The sequence below is a fragment of the Vulpes lagopus genome, chromosome 3, assembly GCF_018345385.1.
Source record: "Vulpes lagopus strain Blue_001 chromosome 3, ASM1834538v1, whole genome shotgun sequence".
NCBI lineage: Eukaryota > Metazoa > Chordata > Mammalia > Carnivora > Canidae > Vulpes > Vulpes lagopus.
This window is the reverse complement of record NC_054826.1, coordinates 110,780,064-110,802,998: the sequence shown is the minus strand read 5'-3', so window position 1 is coordinate 110,802,998 and position 22,935 is coordinate 110,780,064. Positions and strand designations below refer to the sequence as shown.

Here is a 22,935-nt window from a genome sequence, read left to right as displayed (position 1 = left end):
GCCTCTTTGACCTTTTGGTTGCTTCTCCATGACCCCCTGGACATGATTCAGCCATGAAAAGGTTAATGCGCAATCCAGGGGGAGCCCTCACACCCACTCCAGGGCTTTGACTGTGTCCTTTCCCATGGGTAACTCTGCTTGCTAAATATTTTGGCTGTCAGCCTTGTGGTAGCTAGACTTCTAGCTGTAAAAGCCTCTCCTAATCTGAAGACTACTTCCCATTGCTTGCCTGTTTGCATCCCACCTGCCTTCAACAGTTTGACCATGTTTTAAATGTCTTAGTCTAAAGTTTGGTATTTTCCCCACCATGTTTTTTTTTTTTTTCTTTACACCTTGATGAATGATGTGCTGACTTTACCTAAAATGTGCCAAAGGCAACTTCTGAGATGGAAGGATGCTATTTTGGGGAGAAATATGTCTAAGACATCTGAAGATAGCTTTTGCTTGTTCACTACAGGAGAGCAAGTGATGGGTTTAAGGCAGACTGCTGCTACAGAACATATGACCATAGTTACAGATTAAATAAGAGGCACACTTTGGGGGGAAAAGTCTGACCCCTGTGGGTTTTCACAGGCAGTGTGATGTCATGGTTAAGGATTCAGTCTTGAAGCCAGACAGCCTGAGCTCAGATCCCTACTGTTCTGGTACCATCTCTGTGACCTTGGATGAGTCATTTGACCTCCTCTGCTCAGTTTCCACGTAGGTAAAATGGGGAAAACATTAATATTCACATCATAAGACTTTGGGGGAGGATTACATGAGATAACATGTGTACTGAGGACAGTGCTTGGCTCATAGCAAGAGCTCATTTGCCACCAGTTGTTATTATTTTATCTTTATTTCTATCATATTTGGGAATAAATCATTTTTTAGCTTCCTAAAAAAGAACAAAAAGAACATGGACTGGAAATCAGTAGGCAATGGTGAGTCACTGAGGATTTTTTTTGAGAGTAGGAATGACATGATAAGATCTGTGCTTTAGGAAGATTAATTTGTCTACAGCTCATAAGCTGACCTGGAAGGAAGACAGGGTGAAGGCAGTAGGATCCATCAGGAGGCTGACGCAGTGGTCCAAGCTGCGCCGTACGATATAGCAGCCACTGGCTACAGGAGACTCCTTTAATTTAAATTAATGAACATTAAATAAGCTGAAGAACAGTTCTTAGGACACAGTTGTCACCTTTCGAGTACTCAATAGTCACATGTGATTATTGACAGTGGACATTTCCTTGTTCCCAGGAAGTTCTGTTGGATAGTGTTGGTTGAGAGCAGTGGTTCCCAAACCTGAATATGCATCAGAATAACCTAGAAGGCTGTGAAAATACAGATTGCTGGGCTCTACCCTCAGACTTTCTGATTCAGGAGGTCTGGGGTGAGGCCTGGGAATTTGCATGTCCAAAAAGTTCCCAGGAGATGCTGCTTCTGGTCTTGAACACTGTCCCCTAGCTCCTCTTTGAGAAGAGCATCCCTCAAACAGCATTTCTCAGGTCACAGTGTGAGGGAAAGAAAGTTATTTTGAGCTTGTAGGAAATCATGTGTGTCTTATTTATATGTCCCAGCTAAAGCCCATTTGGGGTTTGGGCTCCCATCTCTTTCCAGGATTAACAGGCTGGTGATGCTCCTGGGAGTCTCTTTCATGGGGGGGGTGGGGGGGATGGGGGGTGGGGAGGTGGGGGGGAGATCTACATAGGAACTTTGGCTTTTCTGGCTGAGGGAGAAAGGTGGGACTAATTGAGAGTCTGAAGAAAAGAGGGACAAAACGGGAAATGAAGGAGTACTATCTACTGCTTTCTGTATTCTTTCTAACATTCTGGAGCTCTGCTTTTTTTTTTTTTTTTTGGAGCTCTGCTTTTAAAAGAGGTCTGATGGTGAGGAAGGTAGAGACAGAAGCTTCCAGAACTGAACTGCCTTTGTCCCTCAGTCAAACTTTGACAACCTTCTCCCTGAGGCATGAATGACTCACGTCTGGCTGCGTGGTAGGGGGTGGGAAGGAAGGGCCTCCAGGTCTGAAGGGCCTTCAGTGAAATGCAAAGTGGAAGAAATCCATCACTTAAAACCTCAACATATTACCCAGCCACAAGTGTGCCTCAAACTAGTTATTTGAACTGCAGAAATAAACATCACAGGGCTTGTTCTCAGTGAGCCAGGGTACCCAGAGTGTTTACCTGGATCTGAGGTGAGCTTGGAATATCAGGCAGAGGCATAAGGTGGGACTGTGATAGACTGGAAGCAACAAAATCCTCCCACTTGGGCTGTGCATCCTTTTATAAATGGTCATCAGATGTCCATGAATGTTTGAGCACAGTTAGGACAGATCTTCCAGAACACCCCAGCAGTATTCTGCATCAGTGGGCAGATAGCTGTGATCCTCCCAAGATGGCTCTCCTCGGTGTCTCAGCTGCTCTCCTCAGATCCTCCCTGAACCTCCCCACAGCCCAGCAGCTAAAGTTAACACCTGGACCAATCAGGGTCTCCAAGACTCTGTTACAGTGCTGAGGATGGCATCAGTACTAATTAGCTGGCACCTGGGCTATGCCATTTGGAAGTATTTTGAATATAATGTGTGTGTGTGTCTGTGTTCAGTGGTGAAGAATAGGGAAAGGTGGTGAAGATTCAATGGGTACTACAATGGTCTTGAGATATGAATAGTTTGGCAAAATTATAGTAAAAAGAAAATGAGAAAGATGACAGTCTCCTTCAGCTTGGTTAAGACACAATGCTTTAATCATCCATCCACCCAACTCATCCATCTCTCCATCATCCATCCATCCATCCATCCATCCATCCATCCATCCAGTCATCCATCCAGTCATCCATCCATCCATCCATCCATCCATCCATCCAATCCTCCATCCATCCATCCATCCATTCCTCTATCCATCTATTCATCCATGTGTCCATCCACCCAGCCCATCCATCTGTCCATCATCCATCCATCTATCCATCCAACCCTTCCATCCATCCATTTAGGATAAGTGAATCCAACAGGAAAAATCTGCCTCTTTTAGTGCTTTTGTGCCATTGAGGATGTTTGACAACACATAAGGGGGGAATATTCCCCTGCTGGGACTCTTCCTAACAGATGTTTTCTTCCCCCATCGCCCCTGTATGATGGTTGAAGAAATAGAAAACTTATCTTCAAATGACAGCCCTTTCCTCTGACTGCCCCAGGGAACATGGCATGGGAATGTGGCTGCAGGTTTTAAAAAATCCATTGGATTCCATGATTCAGTGATGTGGTGAATGTAGATAGGGCTCTTCTATCAAAGCAGGAAGCCCATTGAAGAAATAAGAAAATATGTATTGTTTCTCCAGAGAAGGGAGGTAAGCCCACCCTCCTTGGAACTGGGTAAGCTTTGTTTCAAGCCTCTGGAAATTAAACTCATCACTTAAAGAGCAGATTGTGGGCTTCTGGCCCTTGCTGCTTGGGATGTGCAAAGCTGCCAACGGACAGTTTTGATTGAATGTCCAAATTAAGCTGCCAAGTAGAGGCTTTCCAGCTCCAGGGACCCCATGTTAGTATTTATGTCACATCTTTAGAAATAATCATATTGTGAAGCAGCGCCCAAAGCCATGTCAGCAGCCACCGCAGCTGAGGGTTTGAACAGCACCTGCCTGGTGCTTCTGCTGCATGTACTCTCAGCTCAAAGGAGGGAGGCCCATAGGCACACCATCATGGTTCTTGTCCTGAGGATGTAGGTGAAGAAGCTGTAAGCCTCAGCTGTCCTTGTTTTGTCTCAACCTAGGGCATGTCTCCAAACAAGAAACAAAACTGGATTCTTGTATGCCTTACCCAACAAACCATCTGCCCTAGGCATGAGGAAAGACCCCACGAGGCCAACCTAAGGGGAACAGATGTTCACTTGAGGCAGGGTTTATTCTTGTTTTTCCAGGCTAGTCTGAGGAGCACCTCTTCTATCTGCATCAGTCCCTGCCACCCTATGGGGATCTGGTGGTGATAATTGCCCACATCTTTGGAGAGTACCAGATATTAAAAGAATGGGCTTGTGAGATCTCAAAGGGGATCAAATCAGAGCATCTCTGGGGAGGGGAGTGGCCTCTGGACTTCTGAGGTGAGAGTGTATAGAATCAGTGGCTGTAAAGCAGTCCTGGGAACTGTAGGACCCTGAGTGACCAGAGAAATCTTTGTAGAGAACAGATGACACTGAATTGGGTTAGGGGAGTACAGAACTGCCAACTTTCCAGGTTTTTGGTTCCCAGGAGAACACAGTTACAGAGCACAAAAGTTGCATGGTTTTGATGAATAGACTCAGAACTTGGAGAAAGCAACTGACTGAATCTTGGAGCTGCCAAATTGTATCCAATACCAGTTTATTAAGAATAATGTGCACAGGACTGGTCTTCCATTAAGCAATGAGTCCTTTCAGATTTAGAGTAACATTTTTTTTCTTAATTAAAAAAGTAATTCATGTTCAACTGAGACCATATATTTAACTTCTCTTTCGTCCAAATTCCCACTGAATGACTAAGAGATTAAAAATGGGAAAAATTTATGAGGGCTGCAAACTAGAAAGAGAGTGTCAATCACATGCCAGAACCATTGAGGAATTTCTCTAGGATACAGTTCACACAATACTGACTAATTTTGTCTTTTCTTTTCCACTGTCTGAGCCTCCTAATACTTTCCTATTATGTAATCTCATTGGTTGGTACTCCCAGAATGATGTTAAATTAGGGTGGGGATGGTGGGCGTTCTTAATTTAATTGTGGTCTTAATGGAAATGGAGATGCCTCTAGAGTTGTACCAGTAAGCGTGATGAGGGCCTTTGATGTATATATTATACCAAGAAAAGCATCCATCTATTTCCATTTTTCTAAAGATTAAAAGAAAGAATAATTATTGAATTTTGTCACTTTCCTTTTGTAATTTTTTTGGAGATAATTATATGTTTTTTCTTCTTTGACCTAGTTTTATACTGAATAATATTAATAGATTTTCTAAAACTATGAAGGGTTTTGTTTAGAGAGTATGTGTTCAGACTTGAGGTTTTAAAAGATCACTTTGGTGTGGGGTGTGGGGGAAGGTCTGGGTGGAGCAAGACTGTAGGCAAGAAACCAACTAAGAAGATCTTAATTTCACCAGGAAAAAAAATGAGTGGCCAAGCTATAACCAAATGAGTTAATGCTCTTTACTAATCACTCATCACCTGCCAAGGACAATAGGCTTTGGTTTCTTTATAGGCTTCAAATATAGCTTAATAATGACAATAATCCTGTGACACAATTATTGCTGCTAAGATGGTAGCTGTATGGATAATAAGAAAGGCTCATGTATCACTACATGAAGTGATAAAGAAGTAGACTGAACAGTACATAGTCATAGGTGAGATTGCACAGGGGAAGGAGACCAAGGTGATTTCCAGATTTCCCAAGACAGCTAAGTGGCTGGTTGAGCACTCATCAAGAATGGCATTGAAAGAGAAGGAGCAGAAATGGTCATGGGAGAGAACATGGAGATAATAAGTATTATTGGACATTTTGAGTTGATATACTTATGGGGCATCTAGCACTAGGTATACATTAGGCAGTTGTGTATAATGTTCTATAGCTCAGTAAAGTGCTTTTTTTTTTTTTTTTAAAGATTTTCTTTATTTATTTGACAGGGAGAGAGCACAGGCAAGGGGAGTAGGAGAAGAAAAGCAGGCTCCCCACTGAGCAGGAACTGCCACTCAGGGATTAATCCCAGGACCCTGGGATTGTGACCTGACTCAAAGGCAGACCCTCAACCAACTGAGCCACCCAGATGCCCCAGTAAAGTGATTTTAAGCAAAAATTAAAATCATAAGAGTAAAGCCTCATGGGAAAATATGGAAATTAAAAAACTAGCTTCTATATAATCCATGGTTCAAAGAATCTTAAGAAAAATTGAAAGTATTTTGCACCAATGAAAATATAACACATCAAAATTTATGGCATCAAGATAAAGAAGTGCTTGAAATGCAGTTTATATTGCGGAATTCTACCAAACATTTAAAGAAGAAATAACACTTATTCTCCTAGAAAACAGGAGAGGAGGAACACTTTCTAATTTATTTTATGATGCTAGCATTACCCTGATACCAAAACCAGACAAAAACAGTACAAGAAAAATAGAAATATTCCTTATGAGCATAAGTACAAAAGTCTTCAACAAAATATTAATAACTCAAATCCAGAAATATGTAAAAAGAATAATACACTCAACCAAGTGACTTTTATTCAGGGAATGCAATGCTATTTCAGTAGTAAACAATCAGTTAATGTAATCCATCATAATAATCTAAAGAAAGAAAAAAACCACACAAACATATCTGTTGATGCAGAAAAACATTTGAAAAAATTTAATATCCATTTATGATGAAAGTTCTCAGCATAGTGGAAATAGAAGGGAACTTCCTTGGCCTGATAAAGGACATCTACAGAAAATCTACAACATACTTAATAGTGAAAGACTGCATGCTTTCCCCATTAAGCTATGGAACAAGACAAGGATGTCCACCTTTACCAGTCTATTCACAATCATATTGGAAGATCTAGCCAGTGCAATAAGACAATAAAAATAAATTTAAAAATTGTAAATACAGATTAGAAAGGAAAACATAAAAGTAGCTGTACATTGGGATGCCTGGGTCTCAGTGATTGAGCATCTGCCTTTGGCTTAGGTCGTGATCCCAGGGTTCTGGGATCGAGCCCCACATCAGGCTTCCCATGGGGAGCCTGCTTATGTCTCTGCATCTCTGTGTCTCTCATGAATAAATAAATAAAACCTTAAAAAAAAAAAACACTGGCTGTGTACACAGAAAACATGATTGTCTATGTAGAGAATCCACAACAGTCTACCAAAAAACCTTCTAGAACAAGTAAGTTTAAATAGACTGGAATATATAAGGTCAACACACAAATGTCAATTTTATTTCCATATATCAACAGTAAACAACTAGAAACTAAAACTGAAAAAAACCCCACTTACAGTAACTCCAAAACAAATGAAATATTTAGATATAAATCTAGCAAAACATGTCTAGTATGTGTGCTGAAAATGACAAAACACTGAAATAAAGAATATCTAAATAGATGGAAAGATGTACTAAGTTCACAGATTGAAAGATTTGGCATGTCAGTTCTTACAGACTGAACTATAGATTTATTGTCTGTTTTAAAATAAAAAATGAAATTGAAGGAATCATAATCCTCAATCTTAAGACTTACTATATAGAGCTTCAGCCATTGAACAGTGTGGTTTTGGCCAAACAGTGGATACATAAATGACTGGAACAGAATAGAAAGTCCATATATACCCACATAAATCTGACCCATTGATTTTTTTTTTTTAAAGAAAAAAAGACAATGAAATGGAGGAAGAAGAGTAGTCTTTCCACAAATGATGTTGGGATTATTGGTCATCTGTAGCAAATAAAATGAACTTTGACCTTCATTTCATACCTTATATAAGAATTAGCTGAAAATAGATCATAGATCTAAATGTAAAATGTAGAGATATAAAACTTTAGAAAGCATAAGAGAAAATGTTTATGGCCTGGAGTTAGACAAAGAGTTCTACATGACACTAAAAACACGAATCAGAAAAAAATGATAGCGTGAATGTCATTCAAATTGAAAAAAAAGAAAACTTTTGCCTGCAAAAGACACTGCTATAGAATAAAAAGACAAGCTACGAGCTGGAAGAAAATATCTGCAAATCACATATCTGACAAAGGACTTGTATCCAAAGTAAAGAATTCTCAGACCCTTATAAGTAGGAAAACAACAGCCTCACTAAGAACAAACCAAGACTTGAACAAACATGCCACCAAAGACAATAAAAAGATAACAAATTCATTCATGAGAAGATACTCAATATCATTAGACATTAAGGAAATACAAGTTAAAGCCACAGTGAGATACCACTACACACCTATTAGAATGGCTGAAATAATAATGATAATAAATACTGTGAATAGGGGGATCCCTGGGTGGCGCAGCGGTTTGGTGCCTGCCTTTGGCCCAGGGCGCGATCCTGGAGACCCAGGATCGAATCCCACATCAGGCTCCCGGTGCATGGAGCCTGCTTCTCCCTCTGCCTATGTCTCTGCCTCTCTCTCTCTCTCTCTCTCTCTCTCTGTGACTATCATAAATAAAAATAAAAAAAAAATAATAAATAAATAAATAAATACTGTGAATACAATGTGTTGGCAGGGATGCAGAGCAAGAGGAACTCTCATTCATTGCTGGTGGGAATGCAAAATGATATAGTTATTCTGGAAAACTTTTTCATGGATATGTGTGTGTGTGTGTGTGTAATTGCCATACAACTATGTGTGTGTGTGTGTGTGTGTGTGTGTGATATGACTTAATGATCCCACTCTTAGGAGTTTATCCTTGAGAAATGAAAACTTTGTGTACACACAAAAATCTATGAATATTTATAAAACTTTCATGTACTCCAGGTCCTTCAGCAGGTGAACGGATAAACAAACAGTGTGGTACATCCATACAGTGCAATTCCACTCATCAATAAAAAGGAATTAACTACTCATACATACAACTCGGATGACTCTCAAAGGCATTATACTCAGAAAAGCCAATCTCAAAAGGTCGCATACTGTATGATTCCATTTATATACCATTCTTGAAAAGATAAAACCATAGTGATGGGAAACAGATCAGTGGTTGCCAAAGGCTGAGAGTGGGTGGATGTTGTGACTATAGAAGGGCAGTACAAGGGATTTTTGGGGGGGTGATAGAAATGTTCTGTATCCTGGTTGTCTGGTGGTTACATGAATCTATACATGTGTTAAAATGCATAGGACTATATATCAAAAGAAAAAGTCGATTTCACGATGTGCCAATTTAAAAAATTAAATAAATGCTATACACAGAAAGTAAATGGAGGGATCCCTGGGTGACGCAGTGGTTTGGCACCTGCCTTTAGCCCAGGGCGCGATCCTGGAGACCCGGGATCGAATCCCACGTCGGGCTCTCGGTGCATGGAGCCTGCTTCTCCCTCTGCCTGTGTCTCTGCCCCCACCCCCCTCTCTCTATGTGACTATCATAAATAAATAAATAAATAATAAATAAAAAAGATTTATAAAAAAAAGAAAGTAAATGGATAAGAGATGAATGGAAGGAGAGAGGGAGAGAGAGAGAAGAGAATGAGAGTAAGAGAGAGAAGGAGGGAGGGGAAAGAGAGAGAAGGAGAAATAAAGGGAGGGAGGGTAAGAAGGAGGGAATAAGTCAATAGAAATGAAAAAGGAGCTGGTCAAGAATAAGGCATAAGCAAGAAGGATGTCATGCTATGATATCAGGTCATTTACTTTTTAAAAACAGATTTATTTATTTATTTGAGAGAGAGAAAGAGATTGCATTGAGTGAGGGGGGCAGAGGGAGAAGGTGAGAAAGAAACCCAAGGAGACTCCCGACTGAGCACACAGCCTGGCTGGCTCGAGGCTCCATCTCACGACCCTGGGATGATGACCTGAGCTGAAACCCAAGAGTCAGATGCTTAATTGACCGTACCACCCAGGTGCCCTGCTATAATACTAGGTAATTTAAAACAACAAATTAAAATGCATAGGAACAGTGAATGCAGGAATGCCTACTGCATAAAATATAATCAGTAATACGGAAACAAATTTAAGGAGTGCTCCCAGATGATGGAGGAAGGAGATAAAGAAATGAATACAATTGTGAAAAAGTGATAGATGTGAGGTACAAACAATATTTATCCAGAGGTAAATGGTTATCAGATGTTCCTGGAGAAAAGACCACAAAAAGCACCTGTATCCAAAGTAGAGTTCAAGACAAATAATGAACTGTACACAAAGAATATTTTATTTTGTTTTTAAAGATTTTATTTATTTATTTATTCATGAGAGACACAGAGAGAGAGAGGCAGAGGGAGAAGCAGGCTTCCTGCAGTGAACCTGATGCAGGACTCGATGCCAGGATTCTAGGATCACGATCTGAGCTGAAGGCAGACCCTTAACCGACTGAGCCACCCAGGTGCCCCAAAAGGAGGGTTTTAAAACCTACTTTGTCAGTCTTTGACAGATAAGACAGGTTTAAAAAAAAAAAGGATATAGATGACTTAAACAATTTAATTAGAGTGACTACGAGTTACCACTATCTTGAAGCCTGTGTACCTTTTAATGAGATAATCACCTTTTTTTTCCTAGTGTACACAAAGTTGGTGATATGTTAGCTTTTTTTTTTGTTGTTAGCTTTTTTTTTTTTTTTAAAGATTTTATTTATCTATTCATGAGAGACACAGAGACACAGGCAGAGGGAGAAGCAGGGTCCCTGTCAGGAGCCCGATGCAGGACTTGATCCCAGGATCCCGGAATCATGACTTGAGCCAAAGGCAGATGCTCAACCACTGAGCCACCCAGGCATCTCAGTATGTTAGCTTTCGAGGGACCCTCATTAAATCTCCTCCCATGCCCACAAATTGCCCAGCCCACATTTTCATAGTAGAACTAGAAATCCATGATACAAATATATGAAATAGAAGATCATCAAGCAAATAAGAAGGAATTGGAATCTATGAGAACCTTAAGAATGGGAGCTCCCGATGTCACTTTTGCAGAGAATGGGACATACAGTTAGTTGATTAGGAACACCCCATAGGGTGGACAGAAGGTATGGAGGACCAAGCTGTGGTTGGAGACCAGGAGTGTGTGTAGTGGCATCACGCCCCCACGTATGATGCTTTTCTCCAGGAACACTCTTGATGCCACACGTCACTGATGGTCAGAGGTATGCAGAGAGGACGCATTTGAAAAGACAAGAGGGTGAAGATGTGGAAGTCCCTGGCCAGAATGACTCCATATGGGCACGTTCAGGAGAGAATTAATACCATAGCAGTGCATAGTTGGACCAGAGCGAATGAAAGAGTTGAAGGGTCAGAGAGTTCGAGGAGATCGATAGTAAGAGGATAAAAGGTGACTGGTGAGGTTGGAGGAAGTGCCATTCCAAGTGAAGCTCCAGGTGCCTGGATCAGACTGGAGAGGCAGTCATAACAGGAAAAAGTGAATGTGTCACATGTGGTTTCAAATTATCAATCCTTCCCTTAGTACTTCCTCCAGATTCATTTGTGTGAAAATCACATTGAAGGGATACTCTTTTAGCCTGGAGATTCATCTTGATAGTTCTATAATTTGATATGAATATTCCCAAAGGAGAAAGGGGCTTTACATTCCACTTGAACGCTACTGTCCTCCATAATTAGGGTCACCATAGAATCTGTTGTCCAAAGTGGAACTCTTTTGAGAATTAAGGGACAACAGGTATAAACTGAGGCTGTCCCGGACAAATTGGGGTGAATGGTCCCGCTAACTATTATCCAACATCCCACTGAGTTGTGTGTGGTTTTTACCTGCATCCTGGAGACAAGGGGAACCAAGGCTCAGAGATGTCATTTAACCAAGATCACCCAGTTAGCGAGAGTCATGGCAGAGGTAGTATTCCAACCCTGGTCTGTCTGACTCCAAAGTCTGTGTGTTGCTAATTTAGTTCCCGATCTCCTCTGCACAAATGCTCCACCCTCATTTCACTTGCCATGACTTGACAGACACTGTGACGGTCCCAGCTGGAAGTCTGTCTCAACATAGATAATTAGATGTGTGATAACTGTGCCAACAGTGACAGGAAGCCAGCTGTTTCAGGAGCCCTTGGCCATGGTGCACTTGGGGTGGCTTAGATGCTGGATGTGGGTGCCCGAAGACCTCAGGCTCACTTACTTTGCAGTTAGAACCTATCAGGTGAGGCCACAGGGGATGGCCAGTTAAGATGCCAATGGAAAGGGGATTCTGATGCATCCAAGGCTCACAGAAGCCACAGCTTCAGAGACTCTTGGAGTCAGAGGAAATTATAAGTGAATGAGAATTGAAGGGACACAGATCCAGGGGTAGACTTTAGAGCGAAGGGCCAAAGGAGCTTGTAACTTGAGAGGGTTTGGAAGACAGATGGGGAGGGATTTGGGGTTAACCAAAGGCCCAGGTAAACTGTCAGCCACCAGGGGGGTCCCCGAAATAGGAGAGGGGCAGGGCAGGATAGCAGAAATAGGTGGATGGCTCTATCAGTTTTGTTTTATTTTACCTGTTGAGTTTCTGCCTCCATCTCTGCTGTGATCCCAGGGCAGATGCTGAGGCTGTCCATCTGATCTCAAGGAGGTCACCCTGGGTCTGTACGTTGTTCCCCAAACTGTTCTGTGATCCAGTCCATGAGTTCTTAAGCCTCACTCTGCAGACCCAGTTGCTCTATGGTCTTTGGGGAACAGCGTAGGGTCCCTAAAGGCCAGGGCAGGAGGTTCTTGGAGCCCAGAGATGCACAACTGAATCGTTTTCAAAAAAATTTAGTTTGGGGGTGCCTGGGTGGTTCAGTCAGGTCAGCGTCTGCCTTTGGCTCAGGTTATGATCTCAGGGTCCTGGGATCAAGTCCCATGTCCTGCTCTCTGCTCAGCGGGCAGTTTGCCTTTCCTTATCTCTTTACCGCTCACCCTGCTCATGCTTGCTCTCTCTCTCTGTCAAAAAAAAATAAATAAAATCTTCTAAAAAATTAGTTTAAATAGTGCAATTAATACAGAAATGCTTTCTCTTTGTAATAAATTCAGAATTTGACAGATAAGGCTAAAGCCAATTTTTCCCACATCCCCAAAACTGAGTTTCTATATCTCTTCCTCAGATATAATCATTACCTTAAGTCAATTTGGGGTATATCCTTCTAGGTGCTTTTCTATCTATTTAAATTCATATATGACCTTGCAGGAAATTTGTTGTTGTCTTTAAATTTTTTTAAAGGTTTTATTTTAATTCTACTTAGTTAATATAAAGTGTAATATTAGATTCTGGTGTACAGTATAGGGGCACAGCACTTCCATATAGCACCCGATGCTCATCAGAAAATTTATTGTACTTTTCTCTTAAAGAGTTGGAGGGCCCTGATTTTCAACTCCTTTGATTTCGATATAAATCTCAAAACTACACAAAAGTTCCACAGTTGGTACAAGGAACACCCGTATACTCTTTACCTGATTTACCAATTGTTCCTGTTTTGTCCCATTTGGTTTCTTGTCCTATTAAATGTTTTTATAAATGTATATTTTTATTTCTGAGCCACCTGAGAGTAAATTGGAGTACAGAGTTCCCATTTGCCCTAAACACTTGAGTGTATACTTCCCAGGAATGAGAACATCCTCTGACATGGGCATTGTACAGTGATCCAAATCAGGAAATGTAATATAGACCCAATGCTGTGATCTAATTCATAGTGTGGGAATCCATGTTTCCACAATCGAACCACTGGTGTGCACAGACATTTTTCTTGAAAAAAAAAAAGAAAGCTTTATGTTGTCATAATCTCTTTTCACCTGGCCATTTGTTCACCATGTTAGTGCGTATGGATAGTCCGTGCGATTAACGTATGCGTAATATTTCACAGTATGAATATATACAGATTATTTAGCTCTTCCCCTGTGGAGAGGAACTCAATATTTCCTATACTTGCTCTTACAGACATTCTCAAACATAACTGAATGTTAGTGGGCATCACTTTTTTTTAATTTAAATTCAATTTGCCAACATATAGTATAACACCCAGTGCTCATCCCATCAAGTGCCCTCCTTAGTGCCCATCACCCAGATACCCCACACCCCCACCCACCTTCCCTTCCACAACCCTTGGTTTGTTTCCCAGAGTTAGGAGTCTCTCATGGTTTGTCTCCCTCTCTGATTTTTCCCACTCAGTTTCCCCCTCTTCCCTTATGGTCCTTTCACTATTTCTTAAATTTCCCGTATGAGTGAAACCATATGATGATTGTCCTTCTCTGATTGATGTATTTCACTCAGCATAATACCCTCCAGTTCCATCCACATCGAAGCAAATGGTGGGTACTTGTCTTTTCTGATGTCTGAGTAATATTCCATTGTATATATAAACCACATCTTCTTTATCTATTCATCTGTCGAAGGACACTGTGGCTTCTTCCACAGTTTGGCTATTGTGGACATTGCTGCTGTGAACATTGGGGTGCAGGTGTCCTGACATTTCACTACATCAGTATCTTTGGGGTAAATACCTAGTTGTGCAATTGCTGGGTCATAGGGTAGCTCTATTTTTAACTTCTTGAGGAACCTCCACACTGTTTTCCAAAGTGACTGTGCCAGTTTGCATTCAGTGGGCATTACTTTGAACAGCTGTTCTGAGGACACGTAGGGAGGACAAGTGAGGACTCATGATGTTGAAGGAAGTGCCTTTTAAAGGAATTGATAAAGAGAAGCTTCTGGTTAGCATCCACAATGTGAGATAAAGGCTTTAGAGCAGCACAATTACTCAGACTTTTCTAATGTTGTATTTTGGGTGGTGGTGGGATGTAGAGTCGGGGGACAGAGTTAGAAAGTTCTTAAAAAAAAATACTTAGGAAAATAGGTAACAGTAGTGCTTTTTATGGATTCAGTGCTGTCTTAGGTACCTTTCAGAAGCATGCAGAAGACCCTTTGATGGAAACAGCCAGACCTTACCCCCCACCTGCTTCATGTCCAAGGCGAGCAGTGTTCTCTGGATCAGGACACTATTCTTCTGTACATTTAGCACACTTCCACCAGGGGGGAAGGTTGCTATTTCTGCCTTGTGTGAAGCATTTTGTACCATCTGGGCTGGCTGGATTTCAACAAAGATAGTAAAGAAACATTTATCAAGACAAATCAAAGTCAGTCTCGCCAAGTGTGGTCTAGAGAGATTTGCTTCCTCAGTACATTGTGGCTGAGAAACATGACTTTACTTTGAAAAGCTTCAGGAGGGACAGGCCTCTGGATCTTAGCCTGCAGCTACTGTCAGTTGCTCATGATGTGGTGGTTGCAGGAGTGAGAACGCTTGAGATGTGAATGCCAGTAGTCCCAGAATCAATTCCACTGCATTCCTTTCCACAGAAATTTTTCACCTCTTTAGTAGATAATAGACCCAAAAAGACAAAAAGGGAAGAAAGGATTTATGAGGGTTGGGGGAGAGATGGTGTCAGGTCTCAATCATAAATATTGATTTCAGGAGAAGTAGAGGCCCAAGGAGATGTCATTCTTTTTTTTTTTTTTTTATGATAGTCACAGAGAGAGAGAGAGAGAGAGAGAGAGAGAGGCAGAGACACAGGCAGAGGGAGAAGCAGGCTCCATGCACCGGGAGCCCGACGTGGGATTCGATCCCGGGTCTCCAGGATCGCGCCCTGGGCCAAAGGCAGGCGCCAAACCGCTGCGCCACCCAGGGATCCCAGGAGATGTCATTCTTAAACCATTAATTGTAAAGACTGGCTCAAAAATACATCACATACTTTTCCCAAAAAGAGCACTCTGAAGGACCTGTGAACTTGTAAACTTACAACAAAATAAAGTTCTGGTGATGGTCCCATGATATCAGTTCATAACATAGGGGAGTGAGGTGGGAAGAGGGTGTGGGCCTTGGCAGAGAGAAGAGATGTGAGCTGTTCCCACTTGCATATGTGTTGCCAATCAACCAGACAGACAAGTTTCTGGCACTTCAGAGCGCCTCAGATCATGTTTTTATGCAGCTTACTCTGTGATAGATGTGTCATTACAAGATCCCAGCCTAGAAACTGGCACATGCTATTTTCCCTGGAAGACTCAAGAAATGAGAGAAAATTAACAGTTGGAGATTGTAGTCTATGGGGAAAATGCATGAGGATCTTAAGAAATTATATCATCTAGAAAAGCTTTACTTGATGTGTGATGTATGGACCAGAAGCAGCAGCAACATCTGGGAACGTGTTAGAAAAACAAATGAGCAGCTCTTACTCCAGAGTCACTGAATCAGAATCCCTCTGTAGAAGTGGGTCGCAGAGATATATGTCTCACAAGCCCTGTGGGTGACTCTTATATTCTAAGGTTTGAGGAGCCTTCTGGAAAGGTTCAAGTGGAAAGGTCAGATGCATTATTCTTAAAGAAGACCCAGAAGTGGTGCTGTTTGATAGGAGTCCATTTGGGAATGGTCACGCCTTCTTTTTTTTTTTTTTAAGATTTTATTTATTCATGAAAGACAGAGAGAGAGAGAGAGAGGCAGAGACACAGGCAGAGGGAGAAGCAGGCTCCATGCAGGGAGCCCGATGTGGGACTTGATCCCAGGTCTCTTGGATCACACCCCAGGCCGAAGGCAGGCACTAAACTGCTGAGCCATCCAGGGATCCCTGGTCATGTCTTCTTAACAAAAATGGACAAATATAATGAGAGGGGATACTAAGTATGAGTAATAATAATAATAAAATAGCAAAAATATAGACTGTTCCCTGGGGGCCAGGTTCTGTGCTAACTGTGTATATTCTGGATCTGATTGTACTATTACAACAACCCAATGAAGTATGTTTTATCTCCATCTCATTGGTAAAGAAATTGAGATCCCAAAATGTGAAGTAACTGCTAGGCAGGATGCAAAACCTGACATCTTGTAGCCTTGTACATTATGTGATGTGACTACCGATTCATTAGCGACCAACAATACTTTGAATACATTTCGTTTTCTGCATTCGTTGGAGATGGTATCAACATCTTATGTTGGCCCCATGTCCCCAATGCCTAACAGAATGCCTAATGCCTCACAGGCACCTGCTTATTAAGCTTATTGGCTGAGACAAAGTCAAAGAGGAAAAGTTTTTGCTTTTGGTGCAAGAATGAGATATAGCCTCCCTGAGAATGACATGGGAAGAGAATTCAGCCTCTGGATAAATGGAAGGAAAGGCCATACGCTAGAGTGCAAAGTAAATTATGGCTGGCATCCTGGGACCCCTAGTCACTCCCCTGGCAGTCCACCCAGCCCTTTTTCTGTCTTATTAATTTAGTCCGAACCCCTTCCTAGTGATAGGATCTTAGACGAATCAGATGTCATTACCCCCACTCCCAACAACAATGGCCAGCTACTTCGGCATTGGAAAATAAACAGAAGATCTTTGAATTTAACTGGGTCTGGATATTTTTTTTTCCAGTTAAATGGAAAGAAAGAAAAACAAGGAGTTGAGGGTGTTTCCAAGGGAGTGATTATAATGCAATATGAACTCTAGACTGAGGGTGAGTTCAATAAAGGCAAGAGGGCCTGGGGAGAAGATTCAATAAAGATGGGCTCAACAGACTGATTTGGTGGTGTAAGACTTGTCTCAGTGGAACACTGGGGTTAATGAACTGGAAAAATAGGAAGGGACATAGGATCGTGGGGTATGTGAAACAGAGATTGAGAAAATAGTGTGATTTCTGGGATGATAAAGTCCAGGGAAGAGGTGATTGCGATGGGGTGGAAGCAAAAGTAATAGGAGGTGATGGGGTGCCTTATCTCCTACTTTCCGGTATTCTGTTTCTATTGTATTATTGCACTTATGGAACACTTAGGAAAAAGATGTCAAATTATAGCTGGAGTCATGGATGTCTGTCGTCTTCCTGCTTTTAATGGGATCACATTTATCATTCACTATGAAATAATTCAGATAGGCTTTATCCTGTGAAGACAATTTCCTTATATTTCTAGCTAATTGCAATGATCCTATGGTTTTCTCCTTTGACCTATACATAAAATGAATATTTAATAATAGATTTTCTATGATTGAACCATCTTTGCATTCCTGGTAGGAGTCATTGTCTATTAGCCTTCTGGCAGATCACTTGATTCAGTCTGCTAATACAATACTTTGGATTTTTCTGTCACAAGTGAGATGGTTGGCACTGCATCACTGCATCCTTAAGACCTTACAACTCCCATTTTCCCGTTGCCTACCCACAGCTACCTACAACACTGGCTTTCAAGTTGACTCCTAGCTAACTTCTTCCTATTGTCTAGGCTGATATCTTATTCCACCTCATCCTTTCTATGGCCAGTTGTGTCTACACTACTGACCTTCTGCTTCCCTTCTTCTTTAAGCTGGTGTTATAGCCTCCTTTACTCAGTGCTCTTCATTGTGGGCGGAGCATACCTGTAATGCTGCGATATTTTCCCAGCCTTCTCTCTGGGCTGTCTGGGTGGGGGTTATGGGTGCTACGTGGATGACAGGTACACTTTGGTTTGGAGGGCAACTCTTTCACTTTTCACTTTTGCTTTCTGAATTGAGGTGAAATTCATATAACATAAAATGAACGATTAACCATTTTAAAGTGTACAATTCAATGGCATTTAGTATATTCATAGGGTTGAGCAACCATCAGCTGTATCCAGTTCCAAGAAATGTTATCCCCAGTAAAGGAAACCCCTTGTCCATTACGTAGTCCCTTCTCATTCACCCTATCCACCAGCTCCTGGCCACCACTACTCTGCTCTCTGTCTCTGTGGATTTACTTGTCCTGAGTGTTTCATGTAAATGGAATCCTACAACAGATGACCTTCTGTGTCACAGTACACAGATGTTCATAGCAGAACTATTAGCACTAGCTAAAAGTAGAAACAGTCTCAATGTTCAGCTAATGAATGGATAAACAAAGTTTGATATATCCATACAAGAGGATTGTATTCAGTTGTAAATGAAGTGCTGACACATGCCACAATGTGGATGAACCTTGACAACATGCTGCTCAATGAAAAAAAGCCAACCTTTCTTGTTGGCTTTGTGGAACAGAAGCTTAGAGAGCGTACAAGTTAATCCCGGGGGCACAGTGGGTAGCACGGTGTGAGTCAGAAATCAATTTTGAACCCATATAGAGCAGAGGCTACATCTCACTCATCTATCTTGCTTTGTATGCCTTTTCACTCTTGATGTTAATATGTTACAATTCCCATTAAATAGTGTGGTGCCAAGGACTCTTCCACAGGTTCTCTAACTTTCACTGCTTGATGTTTCAACATTTCAGGGCTATTAATGCTAAAATTGCTTTTTCTGTTTCTAGTAAGAGATGCTAAAAACCTTGTACCTATGGACCCCAATGGCTTGTCAGACCCTTATGTGAAGCTGAAACTGATTCCTGACCCCAAGAGTGAGAGCAAGCAGAAGACCAAAACCATCAAGTGCTCCCTCAACCCTGAGTGGAATGAAACATTCAGATTGTAAGTTAAATACTGGCTGAGCAGGGTGGGTTGTGAAGGTTGGCTTGTGCATCACCTGAGATCATACCCTCTCAGCTTCCATTTCATTTCTCCTGTCCCTCCTTCCCTCTGTCCCTCCCTCCCTCTCTCCCTCCTCCCTTCCATTCCTCCCCCTCCATCTGCATTTTTGCATTGCAAGCCAAGTAAAAACTGGAACTTATTTTTTTAATAGAGTCGAGAATGTCTGTGGTGTGGGGAGTGGGTGGGATAGAAAGTAGTGTGATGTGTTGCTAGGTGAAGGCAAGTTGTGGGAGAAGCTCTGGTCTCAGTGAACAGTAGGACATAACCCATAGGGTGTGACGATCCCCCCTCCGGGGTTCAGTTTGTGGATATGGATATGCTGGGGCTGCAGCCTGTCGAGAGTTCTCTGCCAACTTCCATGAGGATCTTCCCTAGCCAGTGCTCCAAGAACCTGGGGCAGCTTTTTGATGCATCTTGGCCCATAAGTGTTAGGGACATCAGCCAATATTTGTGGAGCATATCCTGGTTATAAAAAGCATTCTATTGAATGATCTCAGTTTATTGGCCATTTCATCCCCATTTAACCAACGGTGCTTCAAGAGGTTAAAGAACATGGCCAGAATACCCTGGCAAATATGGGGTCAAGGGCAATTTGGCTTCTGACAGACTGACTCCAGAGACTATGGCCCAAAAACATAATTCCTTGTGGGAGCCCCATCCCCTGTTTCCTCTCTCTGGGAGCACATCTCAGCTGCAGTCGAGGACATGCCTCAGAACAGGCAGTTTCCCCTGACCGGCCCCGACAAGACTACTTCCTCCATGCATGTCCTCAGCCTCATGGTGATTCACATGTGTGCAGACACTCATGCATTTATATCATTGGTATCCACATTTGCTATAGCAACTGTGGCAATATGGTTTCCTGAACATCCTGAGCCCTACTAACATGTAAGGTAGCAGAAGCTAGAACTGTTTCTATCGGAGCTGGCTCAGGTTCTCCATCCTGCTAAGCCACAGGCTGTCGAACTGGAGAAGCTCTCCCTCCCTGGGGAACTTCCCAGGATGGAAACAGAATATGTTTCTTGCAACAGTTTGTAATCTTAAAAAATTCCTATCTTCGGGCCTTGTCCTCTTAAACATTTCATCTGCTTGAGAAATCACTGTAACCTAACCTCCACTGACTTCTTGTTTTTTGTGCTTTGCAGCCAACTGAAAGAATCGGACAAAGACAGAAGACTGTCTGTAGAGATTTGGGATTGGGATCTGACCAGCAGGAATGACTTCATGGGATCTTTGTCGTTTGGGATTTCTGAACTGCAGAAAGCTGGTGTTGATGGCTGGTAAGCAGGATTTTGCTTTGAAAGCTACCATACAGCTTGGTCCAGCAAACATGGGAAGAAAGATGTTTTTCTTTTTCTCCTAAAAGTGAAATACTAATGCAGAGTCACACAGAATGATGGCTGGTAGATTGGATCTGCCTCACAGATATGTTTTATATCTGTTTGGTCCTTGTACTTAAAAAAAATCAGTGGTTCGTATTTTGAAAATCAGGACATTTTCCATAAAAATCTGGACTTTGGGGGGCAGGTACCTGGGTGGCTCAGTCGGTTAAGTGTCCAATTCTTCTTCTTTTTTTTTAAGATTTTATTTATTTATTTGAGAGAGAGAGAGTGCACATGAACAGGGAGAAGGGCAGAGGGAGAGGGAGAACCTGAGCCAAAGACAGACGCTTAACTGACTGAGCCACCCAAGTGCCCCAAGTGTGTGACCCTTGATCTCAGCTCAAGTTTTGATCTCAGGGTCGAGTTCAAGCCCTGCATTGGGCCATGGAGCCTACTTAAAAAAAAAAAAAGTATCTGGATGTACTGGACCTAGAAGGCAACAGCTGAGAACAGGTGAGTGGTTAGTTAATGCCTCCTTCAGACAGGACATGGATTTTCTGTCTGCCATAGTCTTCACTATTTTCTATTGCTTTATATCTGTTCAGCTTTACACAGTTGCATGTCTTGACTGGCCCCATGGGCACTAAAATGGGTTTCACAATATACCCTAAAGATAGATGCAGTCCACGGTCAGATTCTGGCCCTGTATGAAGATGCTCCTTTGTTGGGACTGCCTACCAAGCCTGGCCACAGAGGTGCTGGGAGATTGCGGTCATGGTCAGCTGCAGTTCTCCTTTGTTCCACAGTCTTTGCTTTGTTCCCTTCCCATAGCAAAAAATCCTTGCTCAGTATTCCCAGTGAAGAGTCTGGATGAGCCCCCTTGGTACAATGGTTTGTTTCACTGTCATTTAAGTAAAAGAGTCTGAATACATAGTCCAATCTGGTACCAGAGCTTTGGGCAAAGCAGAGATTAGTGGCTGCTCTTATCTCTTTAAGAGAAATTGTCTCCTTTCTGAATGGTTTCATTCAGGGCTTTTTCAGTTACAAGTGAAAGAAAATAAAAGTCAAACTGGTTTAGCAAGAAAGAGAATGTATCAACAGGCCACATATCCTTTCCATTGTTCACCGTACAACTTCCTTGTCTCTCCTCCATATTTATCCTAGACTTTTTTGTTGTTGTTTTTTAAAGACTCATTTATTTATTTGAGAGAGAGAGAGAGAGTGCATGAGCACAAGGAGGGGCAGAGGGAGAGGGCTCCATCTCACCACTCTGAGATCATGACCTGTGATGAGACCAAGAGTGGGATGTTCAACTGACTGAGCCACCCAGGCACCCCTATATGTATCACAGACTTTTATTCAAATAGATACTGAGTCTCTTTCTATTCCATTCCAGTCATTAGAGATCCATCAGATATATAAGATAGACCTGCCCTCATGGAGCGTAACTTCTGGAAGGGTAAGAAATGACATCAGTAACTGATCAATAACAGATGTGAAGGAGATTGGAAGCCAGGTGCATATAAAAATAGTAGTAGTGGGGGGCACCTGGTGGCTCAGTAGTTGAGCGGCTGTGTTTGGCTTGGGTCGTGACCTTGGGGTCCTGAGATCAGTGCTGCATTGGGCTCCCTGTGGGGAGCTTACTTCTCCCTCAGCCTATGTCTCTGCCTCTCTCTGTGTGTCTCTCATGAATAAATAAATAAAATCTAAAAAAAAAAAAATTTTGTAGTAGTTGGGCACCTGGCAGTCTGTTAAGCATCTGCCTTTGGGACAGATCATGATCCCAGGGTCCTGGAATCAAGCCCCATGTCAGGCTCCCTGTTCAGTGGGGATCCTGCTTCTTCCTCTCTCTCTGCCACTCCCCCTGGGTGTGCTCTCTCTCTCTCTCTGTCAAATGAATAAATAAAAATCTTTAAAAAAAAATAGCAGTAGTAATAAGATGTGTTGAAGCACAGATCACAAATGGTTAACAACAGAATTCTCAAAAAATAGGTAATGAGCATTTGTCACAGTTTTCCTTAACTCAGCTCATGAATGAGGAAGCCAGGTACATCACTGGCTGATTCTGAAGGTTTGACAAGCTGATGTTGGTATGTCAAGAGACATAGGAATGTGAAGTCACTTTCCTAAGTTAGAGGTAAAATTGACTGCTAAACAGGGCAATGAAATCACAGCCTTGGAGGCAGTCTACCAGACTGGAACAACTTTTTTTTTTTTTTTTTTTAAGATTTTTATTTTTAAGTGATCTCTACACCCAACCTGGTGTTTGAACTCACAACCCAGAGATCAAGAGTTGCATGCTTGATGAAGCCAGCCAGGAGTCCCCGACTAGAAGACTATCTAAAAGTATAGCTTTTGTCTTTGCAGAGCTAGGAAGCCGTCTGGGCCTTCCTGGATTGTGGATTATAAGTAACAGTACTAAGTTATAGTAATTTTAACAAGTAGTAGTGGGGAAGGAAATAACTAATTAGAAAATGTTATCGCTTGATGGTAAGAGGTCACACTGCCATCTTCTTGGCGTTTTCCCAAGTGTCACATA

The 22,935-nt window shown here is 41.9% G+C and overlaps 1 protein-coding gene across 2 annotated transcripts in view; it reads left to right on the top strand.

The window, feature by feature from the left end:
- PRKCB (protein kinase C beta) overlaps positions 1-22,935 on the top strand; it is a 335,898-nt gene that overhangs the window by 201,415 nt on the left and 111,548 nt on the right. For both annotated transcript variants that reach the window (XM_041749588.1, XM_041749587.1), the window contains exons 6-7: positions 18,858-19,014; positions 20,220-20,354. In XM_041749588.1, coding sequence (XP_041605522.1) covers positions 18,858-19,014; positions 20,220-20,354 — 292 coding nt within the window. The remainder of the gene's footprint in view (positions 1-18,857; positions 19,015-20,219; positions 20,355-22,935) is intronic.